Source organism: Pterocles gutturalis, unplaced genomic scaffold, assembly GCF_000699245.1.
Source record: "Pterocles gutturalis isolate BGI_N339 unplaced genomic scaffold, ASM69924v1 scaffold29467, whole genome shotgun sequence".
Classification (NCBI taxonomy): Eukaryota; Metazoa; Chordata; class Aves; order Pterocliformes; family Pteroclidae; genus Pterocles; species Pterocles gutturalis.
The window spans coordinates 18,414-38,109 of NW_010116638.1; the positions used below are offsets into that span (position 1 = coordinate 18,414).

At 36.4% G+C, this 19,696-nt stretch overlaps 1 protein-coding gene across 1 annotated transcript in view; it reads right to left on the reverse strand.

Moving 5' to 3' along the window:
* The window catches only part of LOC104463306 (protein piccolo-like), a gene marked incomplete at its 5' end in the record, with an annotated part of 93,336 nt that overhangs the window by 2,572 nt on the left and 71,068 nt on the right, over nucleotides 1-19,696 (reverse strand). The window contains 6 exons of the mRNA XM_010075573.1: nucleotides 1,873-1,944; nucleotides 7,693-7,786; nucleotides 11,479-11,505; nucleotides 13,110-13,240; nucleotides 14,141-14,191; nucleotides 19,220-19,431. Coding sequence (XP_010073875.1) covers nucleotides 1,873-1,944; nucleotides 7,693-7,786; nucleotides 11,479-11,505; nucleotides 13,110-13,240; nucleotides 14,141-14,191; nucleotides 19,220-19,431 — 587 coding nt within the window. The remainder of the gene's footprint in view (nucleotides 1-1,872; nucleotides 1,945-7,692; nucleotides 7,787-11,478; nucleotides 11,506-13,109; nucleotides 13,241-14,140; nucleotides 14,192-19,219; nucleotides 19,432-19,696) is intronic.

Consider the following 19,696-nt stretch of genomic DNA (forward strand, 5'->3'; position numbering starts at 1 on the left):
ATTTAAAAAAAAAAAAAAAAAAAAAAAAAAAAAAAAAAAGTAAAAAATAAGAAAATTAAGATTGGGACCAATACAGACTCTTCTTCCTTTAATGGTCTTCCAGTTGATAGGGCCAAGTGATGTAAAGTATTAAAGAGTCATCACAGAGTCTTGAATGAATAGCCTTGCACTTGGCTCTAAGGTGAGAGGGTGAAAACTAATGTCAGGTAGGGAATTTTTAAAACTGCTTAACAAATAAAGTATGAGAACAGAGAACAATGTCATTTTATTACAAGACCCTAAATAAAAGAAAGCCTCTTCAGGTTTAGGGATGGGGAAGTCTCGTCACAACTGACTGTTCTAGAAGGTTAAAAGCCTTTTTCTTCTCTCAGCTTCACAGGTTGTATATGGACTGTCTGGTCTTTCTGGTTAGGTCTATACTTAATCTGAATGGAGTAACTATTAAGCATGCTCCCTGGTGTGGTTTTTGCTCATAGCTTTAGGAATGACTTGGAAGATAGCATGGTTGAGGATTGTTCCCGATAGGCAGTAGAGACTGGAGGCTCTTTGTAGGATGAGAGGGTTTACATTCCATGGATATGAACCATGATGTGCCATTTGCCTTCTGGGGCATGCAGGTGGTGCTGGCCTTATTCAAGCAAGCCCTTAGGCACAATTTGGATATTTCATATTTGATGTTATGGTGCAGGATTCCTCTGGACATCCTGGTCTTGAAATACACTGGACAGTCTTTTTCGTTCCTTTTTTCCCATGAAGAACTGTTTGAATATCTAAGTCTGAATGATTTAATAAATAAAATAGTTCTAGAGGTTGAAAATATTTGAAGGCAAAAGTTTAAATCTTCCTTTAGAAGTAGTTGCTGGACCATCCATTTTCTAAATACCATAAATAATGATCTAAATATTCAGTAAAGCCCCGCATTTGGACAAACATGCTGAACTCAACAAGGATACTGATACAGTATGCAGGAAATAAGTAATCAGTTAGCTGCTTCCTATACGTTAATTTTAGTAATTGTTCAAATAGTGACACTGAGTGCTCAGTTTTGTAGTTACACAAAGGGGAACTGAAGCTGAACTGAGTGCCTTTTTCGCAAAATTCAAGTGCAGAATGAGCAGAGATACCCTGAGTTACTCTGTAGATGAGTGATTGATTTTCCCAGGCTTCAGTTTCTAATTATAATCCTCTTTTGTAATAAAATTTTTAATTACTTTTTTGACACCATAGTTGTTGCCAGTAAGTCTGTATTATGTGTGCGAATGCATGTATATTTGCTTATAAAAGAGAGAGCATACTTCTTCCCATGATCACTCACCTCATTTATTATTAATTACGAGATTTTGCCTTCAGTCATATCTTGGTAATGATATTACTGCATTGTAGTGTTAAAAACGAGACCTTGATCAGCAAGACCAAATTACTCACACATGCAGATACTTGTGCATGTGCTAAATTATGGCTTGATGGCAGAATTTAATCCTTTAATCATTTACAAAGAACAATACCTCCTCAGCCTTCCCATGTTACGTTAAAATCAAGGCAGACAGCTTATCAGTCATAACATTCAATTCAGTCATTGTGAAGGCTGTTACTATCTCAGGCTCAAAAAAAATAAAAATTTCAGTGAAGTAACATTGTGTTGAGTCCTAAATGAACTTGCCCACAGTTTATCGAGATAAAGGGAAGGCATCTTTCATCTGCAAATGAAAGAAGTCACGACCAGTTGTTATGAAGTCAGCAGTAAAACTGTGATGTAACAAAGGTTTTACCTAACACATGTACCATACCTTGGAAGTAGTCTCCAGATCCCAACATGCAGTTAATCAGCTTTCTAACTAGGCAGGGTTAGAGAGGAGAAAATAAGATACTCACTTCACCAAGGAAGTCATTTGAGGAGAATCTATCATAATCCCAGACAGTCACTTCCAGTGTTTTCTTTTTCAGCTGCAATTTAAGTCAAAGGATAATTAACTCCATTGTCATCATAAACTTCAGATCAAGTCTTTCTGGTGGTTTCTATTCAGTATCTCCTCCTTGTACCCTTTTTCATAGTGACAGCTAGGCAGCTTTTGTCCTCCCATCCACCTCGATCTCAGAAGAATAATTTGGGGCCATTATTTGTTATCAAGACAAATGGGCTTGTGCTTGGCCCTATTTTAGGAATTTCCACAAGTTGTTCAGAATGTGTGTCCACTACAAGAGCCAAACTGATTTTTAAAGCTCCATTTTTTAATTTCTGTAGCTTTTCTCATTATCAGATCTAAGTTATCTGAACTCAGACATTTGCCTAAAGTGCATTTGAGTGTGAATTTCAACTGCATTATTTAAAACACCCTATGTACACAATCTTAGCTGTGAAGAGCAGGCTTGAAGCCCCTGCAATTCAGTGTAGTCAATGGGACTCTGCAAGAGATTCAGACATGCAGGACAAGTTGTACTCTTAGGTATTAATGACAGCCATCAAAACTCATTATCTGCAGATCTTGTTAAGCACTATAGCTATGTCAAGCACTCTTCTTACAGGCTACAGTAAGAAACAAGTAAGCCTTTTTATATGACAAGATAGGGCAAGACAGAGAAGCTGTTGGCCAAAGCAGTCAACTTTATTGGAAAAATTGACCTGAGTGTCATTCCAGGGGTCTATGGGGACAGATGAGGAGAGGATGGATTAGCAGTGTTGTATGCTGGGGTAAAATGCTAGCAGATGGCTACAGAGGCAGTAATAAATACACGTGGCTTGAAAGAAGGACAAAATTCTGGTGGTATGGGATATCTGTGAAGTCAGGCTGAGAAATTGTGAGTGAAGAATTTGTCAGACACTTCCAAGCACTACTAAGGAAAACAGGACTCTGTTCACATACGTGAATAAAAGAAGTCAAAACCAGAAATCTTATGTGATCATTGAGGTCACCATCCTAACAGAAGCAACATGTCACTCATTTCTCCAACTATTAATTCTCTGCTAGGGAGAAACAAACAACAAAAGATCAAGTCATTGTTCAAAATCATAAGCTATACCATCTACTGCACATATTATATACACTTTCAAGAAAGGCACTCTTTGCTATATATGTCCATTGCCACTTGGTTTAATGCAAGACAGTTCTTAATAACTTCCAATTGCCTTTAAATGATAATTTCATCTCATTATTATGTATTCGGAATATCTTCTGCTCACAGCTAACTGAAGAAATATAAGCAAAAATGCAAAGCCACTGCCTTTGAAAATCAAGTTTAAGTCAGCGTATCCTGGAAAGCCCACTCAAAGGGGAATTGTGCTAATTTTTTACAAAGTGAAAAGTAACAAAAAAAAAAAAAGAGTTGAGCAGGCCCTGGTTCATGCTACTTTTAGCTTCCTGGATGACACAATTTCCTGCTAGATATTAAGTATATGTATTTTCACCCTTTAAAAAAGAGGAATGGCACAAATACTTTTCAGAAATGTCTTGTCTCAATAGTTGCTATTTTGGGAGGACATGTTGTCTTCTTGTTTCAAGTGATGACAATGCAAGGACAGAGAGGAGAATGTATAGATCCAGGAAAGGAAAAAAAAAAACCAAAGATTTGAAGGATTTTTGGTGTAAAGAGGAAAATAATAAGTAACTGCAACCTTACTTTGTTAGCTTCTTTGCTTTAGTATGATAATAAAACTGTGGTGAAAACTTGCAGTACTCTACATTTCTTTGAGATATCTATTTTAAGCCTCTTAGTTTAATAAAGCTTTTATAAAATATTATGACAATGAAAAACCATCAAAAGAGCTTTATTAGGCAGAGTGCATGAAATGAGTTTCAAAGAGGAGGAAAATTTGCTTTTCTGATGATATATTTATGTACTGCTATTGGAGGCAAAGAACATTCAATGGCTAGTGATTTTAAAACAGTCATTATACTATCACAGCAAAGTAGGGTTCTGTCTAACATCATCCAGTTTTAGGTCATGAAGCCTGAAGTTCAGATCCCCATCAGGAATTTAACTGATACCAATACTGAAATAGGTTGCAGAAACCCACTAGCTGCCTGATAGTGGGTTTCTGCAAGTGGGCAATTTACCAACAGGAAAATGAGAAAGTGCTCCTAAAAGAAGGAAAGCAGTTTACACATGTTGTGAACCATATCTGAGTTCCAAACCTATTACAAAAAAGTGTTATTAATCCACAACTAATTTCAGGCTTTGCCTTGTGGAAAATTTATAAACAAAAGATAAATTAAAATAATTTTAAAAACCCTCTACCTAAAAGCATATTACGGTATGTGAACTCCAGTTAGCTTTAGGCTGCTGTGGACAACCATCATTTAGAGAAAACGAAGGAATATTCAGAAACAGCCAATGTGAATAATATTTTATCTTATGGAAGACATATCCAACACCACACATATAGAAGTATCTGTTTCTTTTTTTAAAAGTGTGGAGCTTACCGGGTGTTGTTACAGATAATGCAGGTCTGTGTAATTAAGTATGCATTATTTGAAATGATTAAGACATTTTCCTTGAAAATCTCATACAACTTATAACTAGAGAAAAGAAATAACTTTAATGCATTTTGGTTTCTTCCTATGCTAAAAGTAAATTCCTACAATTACTTCAGAAATAATACAAAAGATTAGTCTCTGTTACGATATTTGATGAGTAGAAATGAAGGTGTTGTATTAGATCAGGCATTATACTTATTTGTGTTTACATTCATATTTAACATCTTATTGTACTCTTCTCTATATTGTCGTACTTCAGTACATGGGAGGACAAAACCAGTTTTACTATCTCACTTAGAAACTTACTTTCTCTTGTTCAATATATTAAGTAAGATTTAGGTACCAACACCTTGCTGATTCATAAGAAAGCTTTTCTTTTGGAATTAAGACATAGGCTCCTACATCACTCACAGATTTTGAAAATATTACTCTTTCTAAATATATTACCTTCAATTAAGGACATGAGCTATAGCAAGAGCTATTTGCTTTTGTGAATTATATCCACCATTTAAGGAAATACTTTTATCTGCTTTCTGACAAGTAAGAAATTGAGGCAAACAAAGCCACAACTTATGTGGTGGTCATACATTATACCAATGGCCTGACCAGCAACAGAACTTACAGCTTTTACAGTCTTCTCCTTAAATCATTCTAATCCTTTCTTTCATGCTCTGAGTAGGTATTTGACTTGAGTTAGCAATTATTATACAATATTTGTAATGTGTGTACTTGTCCTTCCTCTCAAATTGTAATTATCTCCACTTTACTACTTCAGAAAAAACTTAAATTACTAAACATTCACAGTTTAATTTATTTTTCTTCCAACTGTCAAAGCAAAATTTGCTACGTGATAAAACTAATCATTCCAACCTTGAAAAACCTTGTTTCATTTCAAAGAGTGATCTATTTCCTGTAATTATTTTCACTTTAATTTCAGCTAGGTTATGAAAGAGAAAAGCAAAATGAAAAATTGTACAACCAGCTAAAGTCTAGACAGTGACGTTAAAAGGACTATATTAGGAAATATTTAATAATACTTATTTGCTGTCAGCAAGTAACTCATGCTTTGAGAGAAAGAAAGGAAATGCTTCTTTGAAGAAATAGTATTTCTAAAGATTCGTGAATTTATGTTATGGTATGACAGCTAACTCTGTATAGTATTACTTAGTGCATGATGCAGTTTTGCTTGTTTGGTGATCAGAACACTCGTTCCCAGTCTATCACAATCATTGTCTTGTACTTCTCTTCATATTCCTAACTATTTTGAAATATCCATTCACGAGGGTTATGAGTGCAAAAAATATATTGTTGCATGGTGATAGTTCTTCAAACTGTAAATGGTACTTATCATCAGCGTGGAATCATTTAATGGTTTAGAAATGTGCTTTACTGTATATTCTTCAAGTCAAGGTACTGAATTTTATAGAAGAATCACTCATACCAGTATCTCACCACTAGATACAAGCCACGGGAAGGTGTGTAAGAAACACTATTCCCTGCACACATTTCTGTGTGACAAGAGGACAAAATACATAACATATGTGGTTCTTAGATGAAGCTTACACACTTATAAATATTGCATAACTGTCTCAGAGGAAGGGAAAAGGTGGAGATATGCAAATAGAAAGCAAAGGTTCAAATAATTCAGTATGTAACTGAAAGGCAAATTTCATCAAATATGGTCAAAAAACTGACATCAAAGATTTTAGATTTTCTGTCATAAAAATCTCTGTCCGAGAAATTCTAGACTAAGATCATTATCCAATTTAAAATCACCAAACAGCCATCGTATGTACGTCCAACACCCTAACATTCTTAATTACAGCTCTGTGAAATGTCACAGCAGAACCTGAAAGCAAATTAAGTAAACTGAAGAGCTTTTTTTAAATGGAAAGCTCAGTTTGGAAATACCACCAAGACTTAACAAACATTTTCAGAAAACCCAGAATACCTAGGGTTTATATTGCAGCTCGACAACCATCACAGGTTTTTGGGGTCTTTTTGATGCTTTCACTGTCAATGAGGTAACATTTATTGAAGCCCACATGAAACAGCATGCAAATCCTGGCAAAACATAACCACTACATACAACAGGGTACCTCTGAAGTAAAACTGAGCCAGTGCCTGTTAAGTTCAGATGTGTAGACTGCCCGAGCAACTGTGTAAGTCCCTCTGTGGGAAGGGTTTTGCTCCATGCAAAAACCAGTATCTTAATCTATGTTCCTCTCAAAGAAGAATAAATAAACAATTTTTAAGTCAAGAAGGTAATTTAGAGGTCTTGATGTTATGTTGGAGAAGTATATTAAAAGCACTGGAAAATCTGATCATTAAAGAGTCCTGTCTGTCTAGGCTTTTTTAAGTGCTAGAAGGTTAGATGATGCTGGAAAATGAAGCTGAAATTATCAACAACAAAATATTAAGAAAGGCCAAAAAATTTGGGACTGCATACAGGTCCATTATTCTATAAAATATACTTCATAATTCAAAAAAAAATGAAATTATCCTAATTTTGCTTATTATGTCTTTTTCAAATGATAAAAAGTCTCTTTAAAAGGGGAGATGGAGAAAAAGAGGACTTAATTGCTCCACACTGCCTCATTAACCCCATAGGTCAGTTAGAGCTAAAAAGCCACCAAGAAACAGACAGAGAAGACTTCCACAGACCTCTTCCCCAAATGTGATTTAAATCTTTCTATACCCAAGAAATTAAATATCTTCTGATTTTTTTTTTTCCCAGGCGATTCAGATTTCAAGCCCTTTGCTGTAAATTACTGCTTAATGTAAAAGTGTAGCTCTACATTTTAAAAATATTTTTTAAATGAGAAAATGGTAGGACCTGTGTTTTGTGCGAACATGCAAGGTTTTTGGAACGAAGAGTGACAGTGATTTCTGCATCTACTTCAGAAACTTACATCTTAATTTATTCCCTCTCTGTATTCCATTATCATTTTTAAAATTGCCACATCTGTACTTATGACATGATTATGAGTGTAATCCCCACAAATTACCATTTTTATGAGTAGAAGGGACATGAAAAGAGTATTGATATAGTGAATTCTATCAGAGGCAAGGAAATAGTTTCAAATTTCCCCTAAATTTGGCAAGAATTTACAAGGGTTCACAGAACTGCCAGTAGCACTGCTCCCTTCACAGTAAGTACTGCAGACCATACAAATAATAAAGCAGCAAATTGCACTGAACAGTACTACCAGTCACGAACCTGCTCCGTGGAGATATTTTTATAAATGACCGTCTGATTCCACTCAGGATTCAAGCTTTTCTGTATGTACTTAGTTCTCCGCTTGTACTCAGCACTGAATTTGAACAAAAGAAGAAAACATTACATTAGTGATCTTTTGTTTCTTTCGGTTCTAATGCAAAAAAACACCCACAAACAAAAACCAGAAAAAGAACTGCATCTCCCATTTCTGCAACAGCTCAGGGTTACAAGAGGACAATGACAGCCCTTGGGTTTTTTTTTTTTTCTTTAGTTTGCTTTCCTGATATGGTCTTTTAAAACATCTTCTTCTGACTTTTCATCAGGCTAGCTCTGCCAACAACTATTTCAACATAAAGCATCAGTCAGCACATGCACATACGCTTTGCTTTCCCATTGTAGGTTTGGGCTCTGATTATAAATTGAAGTGATAATGCATTGATTTCTTTTTCAAGACCATCTTCTTATTAGCACTTTAAAGTAGCATGAATCCATTATTCTTATAGGTTGCAGTCTCTAATTACAGCAGTCCCATCTCACAAGTACGTTTAATGAATGCCATGGGGTAACTAATATCCTGTTAATCATAGAAACCCTAATTCCTTATTGATTCTGTTCTCTGCCTATACATCTAACTGTACTGGAAAAAAAAACATAAAAGTGCATCAAGCTCAGGATTGCTTTTATCAATAGCCAAGAAACCAATTGGATTATGCAACCAAACTTTTTAAAAGAATCGGTAGTGCTTTCTACTGTACTTTGCATTTTCTGATTGTGGAGAAGGCAATACACTAACCTTTAACAGAATATGGATTCACCTAGCTCTGTGAGCTTTGATGTCAGATTTGCTTCCATTCCAATTTTAATTTAATATGTATTTTAATGGGCATCTCAAAAAAAGCTGGGTAGCAGAACATGAGAAGCTTTTAATACTTTGAAAACCCAACAAGATGTAAGGTAAAGAACCTCTTTTTGCCAGTCTGCAAGTCAACTGCCCTTTGTCTTCTGTTCAAACCTCCCATACATTAAAGGTCTTGCGGGCTATATCTATTACTAAATTAAATGTGTCCAGGACTGTTCTCCAGCACTAAGGCCAAATGGCACAGAATGACCTCCATCTGCCCTATTAAACTCTTCTATGGTTCCTCCACATTAATTTTTGTTAATGTGCTGCTCTCCTGATTCTCACTCCTGGCTTTTGAATGAAGTGTGTCTTGGTTTACACTGTGACAGGGTCTCAGAGGTAATGAACTAGAATCCTTTCATATGAGATGAACTCAGAAGTTGCACTCCAGGGGCTCATTAAACAGCTAGTCACTAAAGGTGTACCATGCATGGTACCGGACTGGTGCAGGTCTGAATTAATGTTATGTGAAGGACGCATGTGTTTTACTGACACATATATGTCAGTCTTGGGTCTTCAGCATCAGCAGTTTTACTCTACAAACTCAACTCTACTGTGCAGTGCTCCCCTCTTACGGAGTGCGTAGTGGTCTTATTCTCCAAAAGGGGGTGGTCATCATATCCAAGCTGCTTCCTAGATTGATATCTTTTAATGAAAGTGACTTGAAGCTATTTTTGCTCCCATTTTTTGTTCAGAGTCTTTCTATGCAGTTCCATTTATTTTCTCATAAAAAATGTTATCCACTGTCTTCCACTTTATTGAAAACATTGGGAACTGTGAAACAAAGTATCTGTCCACCTCTGCTTATGAGAAGAAAGCAGCAGCTCTCCACAATGCAGTCAGTTCTGTCAGACACAGCATACAATGCTATATTTTGGAAAAAAAAAAAAGAGCATTCTTTTTTCTTGTATGTCAGTAGGAAAATGATGAATTAAAATCTAGGGGCACCAAGAGCATATGAATAAGAAACTCACATAAGTTATTTCTTTGCATATCTTGCAAGGAAAGCTGAAATATGAAATCTGAATCCTTTTGGAAACAAGATTTTGATGGAAAATCCTATTCAGTAATGCACTTATATTTTTTAAGCACCTCAGTAATGTTCTTTTCCCACTCTGATCTGAGAAAAGCATTCCCATCACTCAGAGTATTAATGAGATTTGACTGACCCATATGGAGACACGGGAGACGGGCAAGTGACAGCTGGGCTGGCAGCATTTCTCTCTCTCTGGGCTCACAGTACTCCTCAAAAGAATATATTTTCTGATCAACTATTAATGAAATATTAACTTATCCAAACTCCTCCTAAACCCAGAGTAATCCACTTCTTACCTTATGTAAGCCAGGATAGCATTACACAGCTTGGGCCTGTCTAAATTTTGCATGATCTACTGGTTTTAAGAAAGTCATATACTTTCTTTCATCTTTTGGAAGAAAGTGGGAAAGGACCCTTTGTGCAATCAACCAAGAAAATGACATCAAGACATTCCCTTCCCTTTCCTTTCCTATATTTCCTTTTGCAATATTACAACTTAATCACCTTTTCAAAGTTTCTGAATCTTTTCAGAGATATGTGAGAAGGTGATTCATGCAGTGTTGAGTTTCAGAGCTGACAGAGACAAATGGTAACTGTGTTGTTCACATGGTAACTCTGGAGTATTTCCATTGAAGTCCATAGAGTATCTGGATCTAAAATGGCAAGGGTGGCATTAGCCCAATTTTATGTAACCTATGGTCTGGATCTGCTACAGAGGAAAGTAGGAGACCTGGACCACTTCTAAGGACGTGCAGACCCTGGCTAAGCTGGATGACAGCTGAAGTTTTCTAGACCTCTGAGGGGAAGGATCTGGCAAATACGTTAAGTTCATACCACTAATGTACCTTTCCCCAACAACTGTGATTAACAGATAGTGACCCTTTAATTAAACATATTCATTAAACCAGTCAATACCTAGTACAAAATAATCTGCAGTTGAAATTCACAGAGTATGCTGTGTGAAAAGATACAAACTGCATCACTCTTTTCTTTATAATTTCTCTTTGTTTCCCTAATTATAGGTTACTAATACATAATACAACTGTAAGTACAATTAAAAAGTATAATAGTATAACTGGATACAAAATGTGTCATTTAAACACGCTAATTAAATAATTTTATTAATGAAGAAACAGACCGATGATAGAGAAGATCTATTTATTAAAATTCATCTGTTGACTTGTTTGGTCAGGTTTCTCCTTTTAAACAAATTTAGAATTAGTGCTGAACTACTACTATTATATACTTAGCCTGAGCTGGTATTAGCATATCTTGAGAAAGGAGTTTTGCCTTATGCTCCCAACTCCAGGACAAAAAATGCACTAGTAATTCCAATAGCTACAAATTCAACTTTGGTTACCACCAATAGCCACTTATGTGGTCAAGCAACTTTAAAGCCAACTGGACAATTAACTAGAATTATGCCTGCCTTTAATGCCTATACACTGTGCAAGGTGTAGAGGGAAAAATATTCCATTTCATTTCCAAACAGTGCCTATTTCTCCTGGCAGTAACACCATTCAAAAACTTGATATGAGTTCACAGTTAATTATTTTGCAACTTTCAGTGAGTGAGAACGAATTTTTAAGATATTTTGGAACTAAATTCTTCCAAACTTCAAAAGAAATTTTGTTTGTCACTGGAGTTTGGCCCTAGAATATCACTGCATTGAGGAGCGTTAATTACTTGTTTCCAGTCCCTTCTGACCTGGGCATGGGATTCATTAGAGAATGAACAGCAAAACCATACTGCAATTGCATACCATCAAAAGTCAAGAGAAATCTATAGTTCAGTGCACAGGCTTATCATATCATGCATGCATACAAAAATGAAAGATAATGCACTCTACCTTGCATTTTGAACAACCATGACTTGTCTGCATACCCAGCATTTGCAGAGTTAGGAACACAGAGGAAGCAGTGTGAGAGAAAACGAGAACAGAGATGAAAGAAAACATGTGAATAATGGGTAATTTCTAGTATCAGAATCAAAGGAAATAGAGCCATTAGGAAGAATAAGAAGTCTAGCATGGACTGAATTACAGAGAAAAGAAAAGATATTCAGTAGTTTCTCCTTTCAGAAACAAGTTTGGCACTTTTCAGAAACTCTTCATTTTCATTATTCCCTAAAGCCCCAAGTTATATGCAAAAGAGTAATGCTGCCGTCTTTTAAAATAATGCAAACAAAACTAAAATCCAAATTCTTTATAAGTTGGCAGCAAGTTTAAACCTATACTTGGGTCTGGCTTAGACCTCTGCAGAGTGAACATCTCTCTAGTTCAAAGTCTTATCTCTACATCAATGCATGTACCTGCAAAATTCCCAGTAAGATTGATTTGACAAGTATTTTACAAGACTCTTAGGTGCATTAAAAAACCCCTCAAGATTTAGGGCCTGTTCCCATTATATTCAGTAATAGGTTTGGGCCCAGTGCCACTGAACAATACTGAATGCTGTGTAGCTGGAATTAGCGAGCTCCAAAAGAACACACATGCCTTTAGTTGTACCATTCATGTGCTTTTAGCTATGCTTGACCATATGCCAAATGCTGAACTGTGATCTGAACATCCACTTTCCTGTTACTTTGAATAGAAGAGAAATAGAGATTGGTCCTAGCCTAAGAGTCTTTTAGGATGAGTGTGATTGAACAAGCAGAGAATTTTGAAGGAATTTGTCTCTGCAACCTAAGGTCTGATCCACCACCTTAGCTCTAGATATTGTCACTCAAGTCAGCAGGATTATTATAACCATGTATACTTACACATACCTATGACATTCCACAACTTTAGGGGACAAAAAAGAGTTATAATATTGCTGATACAGAAACATAACCTTAAAGGCAACACTAATGAGCTATCTGTAATTAGAGAGTCTGAAAAAGAGTTGTCTGTGAAAAAGCCATTAGTGATTTGTATAGTGAGATACAAAATTACCAGAATTTCTAAACCCACACCTTGGCCTTTAAAAAACAAAAAAAAGTCTTAAAAAAATGACATGGAATTAAAGTTTTCTGTCTAGAATTTTGCATTTTTGGTATTATACTGCAATCCTAAATTTATCTGATACTGTAATTCTGCATGTTTGCAAATCTGTCCCAACTTCAGAATGTCTTCAGCTGAAGTAATGATTCCATTTCAGCCTTAACATGTAGCTTCCTATATTACAGAAAGTATTACACATATTTAGTACATTTCAGTAGAGTTTGTTGTTCTTTCAATACATATTTTTGCATGTATTAGAATTCTCAAATGGAAACATGAAAAAAATTAAATCTACAGGAATGATCATGAAGTCCTGAGGTCATCAGCAAAGTATGCACATTCTTCTGGGAACAGGATCTGACTCGCTATTAAAAATCCACCATTTTTCCTGGTGTTGTACCTGGATTTGCTACAGCAATAACTCTGAGTTCTGTTTATTAGTGACAAGTGACAAATCCATATTAAAAGAAAGTTCAGATTAAAATTTCTCCTATACTTACCCTCTTCCAGGAAGAAGATAAACTTTAACAAAGGGGTCAGAATAGCCATTGTTGTCTCGGGGAGCAAGGTTTCTTGCCTGAAGGATGTGGATGATAAGGTTGCCAAGGTGTTTGTCATAGTTGATTTGAAGCTAGAGAATGCATTAAAACACAGTCAAATTATTTGTTATCTTTACTTCCTAAATGATTTGATACATCTCCAAAATGCTTTAAATAAAATGAATTTTAGACGTTTGCTTTGGCTAGAAATAAGCACATTTTAGAAGTTCCTGTATCTCTCTCCCAACTAGAATGAGATTCTAGAGGATTACGTTGGATTTTGAAACAAATTCTGCTTTCAAAGTCTGTCAGTACTGGTTAAGAAAAAAAAAAAAAAAAGAATTTATCTATTATAGTCAGGAGACTAAATTTGAAGCCTTGATATTATTCTGAGCAATAGCCAGTTTACTGAGTAGGAATTATACTAATTCTGACTACCTGGAGCCCAAGCCTGGAAAGGACGATATAATACTATGGAAAGACCCTTAGCACTGGTAAAGGAGAGAGGGCTGAATTAAGGAAACAAGACAGAAATCTATAGGAAATGAGGCTTCATTTACTCTGCAGCTCACAGTTCCACTCTTTTAAAAAACTAAAGACAGTTTACATGAGAGAGAACCACTAAATTGGCACTGCATGGAATTTAATCCACTGCACTATGAGAAACCCACAGCAGTCTTTGCTTAAATGCAGAGAGCCTGGGAATTTCTGAAGCAAGCCACAATAAGTGCCAGGAGATCAAAGTTTAGAATGAATTTTATTATGTTTTTAGCCCCTACAGGAACAGTAGCATTTTCCGTTCTCCTATTTGAATTTCACAAGCCAACATTAAAGACAGAGGAGAAAATCTAGCACTGACTTACATCAGTGACATTTCAAGGGGTTGGAATTGAATAAGAAATCAGTTAATGGAGATTGTTTTCTGCAAACTTATTAATCAGAAAACATGCAGCCAGTAGCAACAATATATACAGTAAAAACTACATATTTACCTGAATTTCTCCAGTGATTGTATGGGAAGCAGACTTTGTAGTTTCAGTGGGCTGCCAAATTAAAATACATAAATAAATACATAAGCACATACTCACAAATATACACAAAAGTGTATTGGAAATAATAGATTTTCAAAGTTAACTTTTTTAACAGGTGTTGTTTATACTGCTGTATTGCCATCTATGTTTAAAAACCATTAAATTGTCTCAAATTTGTATGCTCAAAACTGATATTTATGGTATTTCAACAGCCCTTGAAGTCCAGCCCAGGCATTTTGATCAGCCTTTGTGCAAGTACAGAATCAGACATCTTGAACACCAAAGTCTTTACAGTCTGAGCAGATTGGTCAGACAGGGAGGTGTGGGGAGAAAAAGACATGTAGCATTAACCTTCTCTAACAAAAGTGAATGTTGCAAAGAGAAACCAAGCACCATGTCAAGCAAAACACAGCAATATTTCTATTGAAAGGCAAAGGTTACACTTGTTTAAATTGAGTTTAGGTGAAAGTGGGTTGAAAGAGAGGATAGAATGGTACTAAAACTGATTGATGTGTATAAGTGGATTTCATAGTGCAAGCCATCTCATATAATATTTTTTGCTTTATTCTGTGTTTTCTGATAATCAATTCAGCAATACCACTTCATCTTCAAATTCTTCCACACACTTTTCATGACATGAAATTTAAACTTTCTGTCCTCCCCTTTACAATGCTGTATAATCTTTCTTGTTCCTCTCTGTTCTCTATCACTAAGTTTCTCTAGGTTGATGATAAAAGCAATGGAATCCTCAGATTTTTTTTTTTTTTCCTTTTTCTTCTCTCCTGTTTTTTAGTAGTTGGAAAATAATATCATCATTTGCTTCAAATCCTGGACTCCCAAAACAATGCTGTTAAGCAGTGGTGCCCTTGAGCCACCCTGGACCTACCTCTAATCTGCAAGCCATCAGTCAAGCAAGAAAGCTCTCTATGGTTCAGTAGTGGGATTTGAACATTTTTGCATTCTCTCCACATCTGCCTCCTTGGTTGATGCAGCAGAAGACAAAGGATGCAAACCAGGACAAACTTACTGTTCTCTGAAGAGTGAACTGGAAGTCATCCTTTCCTATTTTTTCTGGATGTGGCCAGCAGCCTGACACATTGTTCTGTGTAATTAGGATTTCTTTCACTTTCTGAGAAGAGTAAAACCCATCTACCTCTTTTGTGTTGCCCTACCCTCCCAAGAGATTTTCTCAGGATGTTGGATATGAATGGTTTTAAAGTAGGCCAATGCAGACCCTCTGTCTCCTGGTCCAGAGTGTGAAGTTAACCCTTTTCTGGTTTGTGAAGGAGAAACATCCCCTCAGTCACTCAGATCTGCAGACCAGAACTAACCAGAAAAATCCCAGCTAAACACTAGCGCAACAGAAAACAAGAGAGAAAAACAGCCCAAACCTGCCTGTTATATAGTTATATTCACTGACTTGTGTTGCCTTATTTTTGTTTGTTTTACATGCTTTACCTTGCCTTCTAGATGTGTTTCTTTACGAACACTAACTTTTTGAGGGAAAAACAATAGCTGATTTTTCTGGAAATGCAAGTGCCTCTCAAAAATAATTATCGTGCAAAATTTTTAAATCAGCTTTTCTTGTTACCTTACAAAGCTTTTAAAGCAGTGTAATCCCTCTGACAGTTAAAATAGGCCATCAATAGTTTATAAAATGCTCTGAGTCTTAAATGATATTTTAGACTGACAGCAAACTACTCCTAAAACTTGTTTGGTCCTGGAAAGAATATTCAAAGAGAGAATTTATTTTGCCAAAGATAGAGACCTACCTGAGCATCATGTAAACTTTCAAAGTAGGGGTTAAATGGCTTACATTTCCCATACTTTACTTCTACTAGTGGATTCTATTACACTTTAATAGTCCTGACCTCAGTCTGTACTAGCACAGACAATGCTATGAAGTGACACAGAGTTAGCTGTGCTGAGGCTACAAAATCACTGCTGGATAGTCTAAATGCTCTAATTCTTCAGAAGTTTGAATAGCAAAAATAATGAGTTTATTCACTCCAAATATCATGTAATACAGAATGTATTAGTACAGATACTGTAGGAGTTCAGAGAAAAGGGAATGGGCATGCTGAATTTGTGGGGGGACTTCCAAAAGTGGTTAAAGTGGAGTTCTCTTTAGCCATTCGGTTACTTTGCTTTCATCTACTTGTCTGTAAAAACAAATGTGCATTTTTATGTTTCAAAATCATTGTTAAATCTCCATATTCATCTACAAGACTCCAATTCAGCATGTTAAATATTTTGTTTTCTCTCTTATGTCAGACAATTTAAAACTGACCACGAAGAACCACTGAAACATTTCAAAGAAACATGAATAATTTAGGCTGAAAGAGACCTCTCAAGGTCATCTGGTCCAACCCCCAGCTCAGAGCTTGGCCAGCTTTGAAGTTGGATCTGTATTGAAAGGCAGAGATGCAAATAAGTATCTTTCTTTATCAGGGCCTCAAAGAGGATTAATTTGAAAAGAAGGAAAAACATTTCACTGCTGACTTCTCTAGGAGCTAAAGGATCTGTGGATTTTGAAGAACAACCCATTCTTCAAGATACAAAGACAACTAAATATTTCTGTAGGGCATTTATATCCTGGATGTAATCTGCACCGTCGAATGATTGTGCATTTACATTACAAAAGAAACAGGTCTGCACAGGAAATGGTCAGCTTAAGGCTCCCAAAGGTTAAATCTCTCCTGCCATGGCTAAACTAATTTAATTCTGATTTCTTTTGATACTCCCTGCACACACTCACACACCCTCTGTAAGAGCTGGTGCTTTGTAATGTCATCACACCTTCTGAAAAAGGTTGTCATTACCATGATGTGAAACTTGTTATTGCCAGGCTCTGATGCTTTGCACTATTACTCTCTGTAGTAATGGGACAAAGCACTAAATATAAGAGAATTGGCTCTGCAGAGTTCCTACACTGCAGACACTCCTACAACATTTCTGCAATGTACATTCTATACAAAAAGCTTAAAAAATATATTTTTTTTTTTTACTCGCTAAAAATAAGAACAGCCACAAAACCAAGATCTAGGCAGTTTGGATATTTAGTCTGTCATGATACTTTGGCAAGGCTGCATCCTGCCTAGAAATGCTGTCAGCCCAAGGCAAAGAGCCATTCCAGAAAGGATGAGCAGTAGCTTCCTCTTCTAACAGAGCTCAACACCATTATAAACCTGGCCTGCAGTCAATGAACAGAAACTATACAAGTCAAAACCAGCTATGGTTGTTACGAAAGAAATGCCTCTCAACATGATTTCCAGATATAAGCAAAGAATATTTTAAATATTTACGTGATTAGTTTCGACTTTTTCACCCCCTACATGAAGGCATTTGTTTTAATAATTTTTTGTTTCATCTTTATAAGCCTCCAGCTGAATTTTCATAAAGGATTACTAAATCTTCTGTGAAGCAGCAAATGAAATTTATGCATCAAACTTCAGGTGACTGCTACAGTGCCAAAGCTGGGAACCCAGTCTTCTCATGTGGACAGAGAGGGGCACCTCTCCAGGACACACGGCACATCAAGGATTTCTGGATCTCCATACACTATGCAGTGAATTTAGGAGTGTGATTCATCTAATCAGATGAAAGGGGTTTCAGTGTAGATAGTGACACCTGCACTAAGAGCCCTGCCCTCTCCATGCAACGCATGCACTTCACCGGCAGGTTGCATCTGGTCTCACGAATTGTACTCCAGAAGTGCATTCTTCTCACTGGTAAACATGGTAAACTAGTTCATATGTAGATGTATACAATATCCAGAATAAGGTGTAATGAAACCAACTCTTAGGCAATTCTGACAGATCCCTGAAGTTAGGTGCAGTAAATCTTGATATATGGATTTAACTTGTGCATCACAAACCTGAATTAGTTCACAAAAAAGTGTGTGGGAATTGTGGCAAGACAGAATTACTATCCAAAACAAATTGATTAATAAACATATTTACAGGTTTTGCTAAATTGGTGGATGAAAGAGATTTTTGTATTTCCTCTCACATGAAAGCTATGTAGGCATATTGAAGAGCTATCTGAAATGAGCAGGCACCTTTGCAAGTTTTGGTTTGTATAGTACCTAATGCATTTGTAGTTCAAATCACAGTTATAGCTTCAACAGCATAAAAATACAAACATAATAATAATGCAGCAGGAACCTGACAGTCCCAAGAAGAAATAAAGATACAGAGAAATAAATATGTAGAAAGCACCTTGTTTGCAATGTGAAGCTTTGCTTCCAACAGTAAGACTGTGAGAAGCTGGGTATTCAGGACAGCAATCAGCTTCAGCTCTCTTGCAAATTGCTTAAGCAAAAGCAGGATTGATTTTCACTTCAAGTGGTAACATTTTTGACACAAAAGGCAAAAATGTGACAGATGACTTTAAGATCTAGTTTTCAGTTTCAGCTGTGAAAAAACACTACTAAATTCCCACTCTGCCCTTTCCAGCTGTGCAGGTGAGTGCAGAAGGAGAAAGAAGTTCAGCTGAGAAATGGACAGGATGTGGCAGAGAAAATGAGAAATCATGCTTAACAGGGTCACAGGAATAGTGACAAAACACATTTTGATGGTAAATTTATTTTTCATTCTTTCCCCATCTTTCAGAGAAATGCTTAATATTGCTACGATTATTCATAGCTCCTAACACTTCAAACAGTAGCTTGGTACAGAGAGAGAAATTATGGTCTTAGCAATGTCAGCTTTTTCTGTGGAACTAGTACCTCGCCATCACGTAGGGTGCACTTAAAAAGCAACAGCAACAAAGAACGAAAAGGGCAATTATTTTGTTTAAAAACAACAACATTAAGTTCGAGAAATCTATTTTCAGAGAGGGCCCAATCTTCTATGACCTTGAATAAATAATCTCCTTTCCTTCTGTCCAAATTCTATATCTTAACAGTAAGACTCATCACTGTCATGGAAATGAATTCATCAATATGTGCTGTGATTTCTTGCTACACTAGAGAAGATAAATAGGCAGTTTCTTCCTGTCATCAGAATGTTATTGCTGCATAACTGAAAAGTTTCTTACCTTGCTGCTGTGCCGTTTTTTGCTCACTGAGGGAGAACCCGGCTGACCAGGGCTGGGAACAGCACTGGAGGTGGCAGAAGTGGTTCCAGAATGAACATGAGATCCCTTTTCCACTCCTGAGGAAGCAACTAGAGGCGACTGCTGCAGAGAAACCTTTTGGAGTTCTGCAGCCAGCTGCTTGGGATCAACCCCCGGGGACTTCACTTTGTCTACTTGGATTAAAGTAAGAGAGTTGTGTATTGATAATTGTCAGCATGTCCAAATCCATCTTGACATGGTACTCAACACTCTTTCAACTAGCATTACTCATCTCACAAGTTTTCTGAGAAAGTTTTTCTCTAGCTGAAGAAAAGATAGGCCTTGCTGATCATCCTGAATCAAACTAGAGCAAACTACAGTTTTAAAGACTGGCCTGTGTTAACTTTCACACTGAACTGGTCCAGTTTCACCAAGTATCTGAACCTTGTTGTAACAAGG